The following is a 4,491-nucleotide window of genomic DNA, read 5'->3' on the forward strand; positions in this document are numbered from 1 at the left end:
CCCTCCTCGATTGTCTACACACAAATCACTTCCTGCTGTGCATGCAAACGCACCACGGCCATATTCGCACTTCCGCATAAGATTTTAGCTAGGCTGGCAGCGTTCTGGCCGCCAAAGCTGAACGTGTATGTTCTCACTAACGGCGAAAGCCACAAGCCGGAAATGCAGAGGTTCGTGAACCGAGGTTCACGAACCGAATGGTGGTGACCGGTGGTTGGTACTAGGAATTATTCTGGGGAGGGGATACTGTTCCCGGCGTATGCTGGTGATGTTGGCCGTTTAGTGGCATCACTGTTGGGGACCAGGGGAAGGGGGTGAATACCTGCGTGCCACGCACCTGCGGCGCGGCGGGCGCACCTAGCGATTCCCTAGGTTCTCCTGAGACAGGCCGAGGGAGGCGCGGTGACGCCACGTCTGGTTGAGAACAAGGGCAACACCAAAAAACGTCACGGAGAAGCGCATCCCATAGACCAATCAGCGTCTCCGGCCTACCTACCCCCAAACGCTTCTGAACTGATATCAGGAGGTCGCGTTCGTCTTGCCACGCCAAGTACGGAGGAACAGCGTTCGTCGTTCGTGCTTTGCACACCGGTCAAACTCCATTTTATCTCAACTTTTTGCCAGCTGTGACGCCGTCCGTTCATGCGAAAATGTCGAAGTTGAAGTTTATTTTGTCGCTCATAGTGGTACAAGTATCACTGGGAGAGAGAGGACGCAGGGAAAAAAGCTGCCTGAATGCAGCTTGAGAGACGCCCTGCGCCCACACTGCTGAGGCAACGTATTGCCTCAGTTGTTAGTTTACAAGACAGCTACAAGTGAGGCACTCGAAAACAATAAATAAAGTATCAACATGAATGGAATATTTACAGTGGCACTTCAACATTAGTATAACAATCACAACAAAAGCGTCAAAAATACTCAAAAACCAAAACCATCACATCAACCAGGTGTACAACATAAACAGAATTCACACTTGTTACAGCTTTAGTCACAGTTCAGAACAATTTGTAATAAAACGTCTTCAAAAAGATGCAAAATGGTTTTTAGGCGCTTTACCGTGATGTCTTTTAGCGATATGCTGTTATTTTCTAAAATGTTTAGGTATTTTGACAGAATAAAAGATAAAGATTGCATACCGTATTTGGTCCGACAAAGAGGTAGTGACCAAGGAAAATGAGAGCGGGTATCGTAGACGGTTGAATAGCGAGACATTTTTAGAAGCGAGAGAGTGGTTTCATTGTTAGTAAAAACCGCAGTTTTGTACATTGATAGCAATCTGAAAGGAAACAAAGAAGTGAACTTTAGAATGCCAAATTTAATGAAGTATGGATGTGTGTGGGTCTGCCACGATACGTTTGCTATGAGTCTAATTGCCCGCTTTTGTACTGTTATTAGTTTGGATATGTTGTGCTGGGTCGTCGTTCCCCAAACTTTGAGACAGTAAGTCAGTGATGGGAGAAAGAATACTTGATAAATGAGGACCTTTACTCGAGACGGAAGTGTGTCCCTATGTTGGAAAATAAGACCGTTGAAGCGATTCAGTTTTTTCCGAACATGATTGACCTGTTCGTCCCAGGTGAGACACTCTGAGAAGATAACTCCTAAGCATTTTATGTTTTTCACGATTGCAATTGTTTTCCTTCCTAATGATAGGGTGAAATTTGTGTGAACAGTTTTGTTTCTCGTTCGGTATAAGACGGCCTTCGTTTTTTCAGAATTAACTTTTAGATGATTATTTCTTGACCACTCGTGAAGATATGTCCGGTCGGAAGCATCAAAGTGGTGCGTCTAAACGAAAGGCGAAGTTAGAAAGAGAAGAGCGTGAAAAGAGGGTGCCAAAGATGACAAAGTATCTTCTGAATGCAGCTTCTGCGGAGCATTATGACTGCTCTACTCAGAGTCCGTACCCCGATAGTACCGACAGTGCTTCTGTGAAGGACTTGCCAACTCCATCACTACGGTTTCCTGGCAACAAGCCAGATTTCACTCATCTTGGTTGTCTGGATCCTGGGAAAACGGTGCCAACCTCGTTCGTTCGTATATCTGAGCAACCGAGGCTAACCGAGGTCTGTCCTGTTCCTGAGTTAGCAACGTCGTTGCTACTCGGCCCGGCCCCTGCCACACACACGCCAAGCCCGATTTCTGCTTCTGCTGATCAACAGGCGCGAAACATCCCCGATGAGCCTCCTTCTACTGACGAGCGCCAGCAAACAACACTGCAAGAACCGACTCCCTTGTTGCCTACTAGTGCGGCTTCGAGTCATCGTGTTCCCACCCACAAAGTGTGCCTCGAGAGGACGGGTCAGACGGCTTCTCGCAGCGACAACAAAGAAGTACAGACCTCCCCGCAGCAGGAGGTAGGTTGTGAGGTTCTCCAAAGTGACCCTGCTAAGTGGCCGGACTGATAGCTTTCGGAGTGTATGCCTTGAGAAAGGACCAGTGTATTTTCAAAATCGCGCAGAAACTTTTCCGTCTTCCGAAAGACAATACACAACTCAGAAACGTTATATGTCACCTCATCTTTTCGTGCGAAAGGCTATAAATGGGGAAGTGTACGAGCGACACTGTTGATGTATTCGGAGTCCAAAGGTTTCGTTTACTGCTTCATGTGCAAACTATTTTCGATTAGAAGCAACCAGACTACTTTCACCACTCATGGCTTTTCTGATTGGAAAAAAGCAGAAGAAAAGGTTTGCGCACATGAAAATAGCGTCGAGCACCGGAACTGCGTGACAGCATGGCTCGCCCGGTCTAACTCGAGCAGCACAATTGACAAGGAGCTGGTTAAGCATCTTGTCACTGAGACCGCTTACTGGACAGAGGTGTTGAAGCGCGTAGTCGTTGTAGCTAAGCTTCTAGCTGAGCGTAGCCTACCGTTTAGGGGAAGTGATGAAGTTTTTGGTTCACCGAGAAATGGCAATTACATGGGAGTGCTTGAAGCCATTGCCAAGTTTGATCCCTTTCTAGAGGAGCACATCAAACGCTATGGGAACAAGGGAAAAGGTCACCCATCGTACCTGTCAAAAACCATTTGTGACAAATTTATCGAGCATATGGCAAAGGCTGTCAAAGATCGTCTCGTTGACGAAATGAAACGCGCAAAATACTTCTCTTTAATTTTTGATTCCACTCCAGACCTACACACGTTGATCAGCTGTCTGTTGTTTTACGATACTACTTAAATGGGCAAGTGTACGAACGGTTTCTTGGATTTGTTCCAATTGAATCGCATACCGGCTTGCATCTTTTCGACACCGTGATGACCCTCTTGACAGCCAATGGCATCTCAATTGGTGATTGTAGGGGCCAAGCATACGACAACGCGAGTAATATGTCAAGAAAGTACAAAGGACTGCAAGCTCAAATAAAACACCTGAACGAATTGGCAGTCTACGTCCCATGTGCTGGTCATTCACTAAATTTAGTTGGCGCGTGTAGTGTTGACAGTTGCCTTGAGGCAGTCAAATTTTTTGCTCTAACTCAGAGACTGTATGTGTTCTTTGCTGCCTCAACTAAGCGATGGAAACATCTTTTGAACAGCATGGGTGAAACTGGTGACTGTGAGCAACTTGTTTTCAAAAGCCTCTCTCAGACCAGGTGGTCAAGGCACGCTGAATCATGTAAGGCCATTTTGAAAAATTTCAAAGCAGTCTTGTGCTGCCTTGAAGCGATCTCAAAGAATGAAGAAGAAAACGGTGACACTCGGAATGAAGCCCACTCTCACTTCAAGAAGATGATAAAACTAGAGACTGCATTCATGGCAATTTTCTGGAGTGAAATCTTGGAGCGCTTTGACAAAACGAGCGTAGCAGTTCAGAAACCAGGATTAGACATTTCTACTGCTGTAGAACTGCGGGTCTCTCTAGAAGGCTTTGTTAGTTCGTTGCGACCTTCCTTTGATACCTTCGAGGAGAGAGCACGCATGCTAAGTACCAATAAATGTTATCAGGATGAGGGCAAAGGTATCATTTTGAGTAAGCACCCGGACGGAAAAAGCCATAGTGTGCTACGAGGTAGAGAAAAATTTATCGTGGAGACCTTCAGTGTCGTACTGGATAGCCTAGGCTCTGCTTTGCGCGTGCGAAAGGCTGCCTACGCTGAGCTCTGCGAAAGGTTCGGATTCATAAAATTGCTGACAGAGGTTGGGAGCGAGGCCTCTCTGGCACAGCAGGCTGAGAGGTTGGTGAAAGCCTACGAAAATGATTTGGAACCGGCATTTCCCGCTGAAATTGTTCAGTTTGCGAACTTTCTGCACAACTCTGTGTGCAAAGACTCGAGTGCCCTGGGCATAATGAAGTTGCTGCACGAAAGAAAGCTTACTGATGTGTTTCCGAACCTTTCCATTGCTTTGAGAATATACTTAAGCTACCTGTGACAAACTGTGAGACCGAGCGATCGTTTTCCAAGTTGTCGCTGATAAAAAGTCGCCTTCGTTCGAGCCTCCTTGACAATAAGCTGAACTCGCTTGCTATCATGTCCATTGAAAGTGAC

General features: G+C 46.4%; 1 protein-coding gene across 1 annotated transcript; it reads left to right on the forward strand.

The window, feature by feature from the left end:
* The first annotated feature begins 1,757 nt into the window (after positions 1 to 1,757).
* LOC149365202 (uncharacterized) lies at positions 1,758 to 2,405 on the forward strand. Its single transcript, XM_089568181.1, has one exon. It carries the CDS (start codon positions 1,758 to 1,760, stop codon positions 2,403 to 2,405), a length of 648 nt encoding a protein of 215 aa, XP_089424307.1.
* Positions 2,406 to 4,491: the final 2,086 nt, after the last annotated feature.

Source organism: Amblyomma mixtum, chromosome 1 (assembly GCF_055824585.1).
Source record: "Amblyomma mixtum isolate Tamu chromosome 1, ASM5582458v1, whole genome shotgun sequence".
NCBI lineage: Eukaryota > Metazoa > Arthropoda > Arachnida > Ixodida > Ixodidae > Amblyomma > Amblyomma mixtum.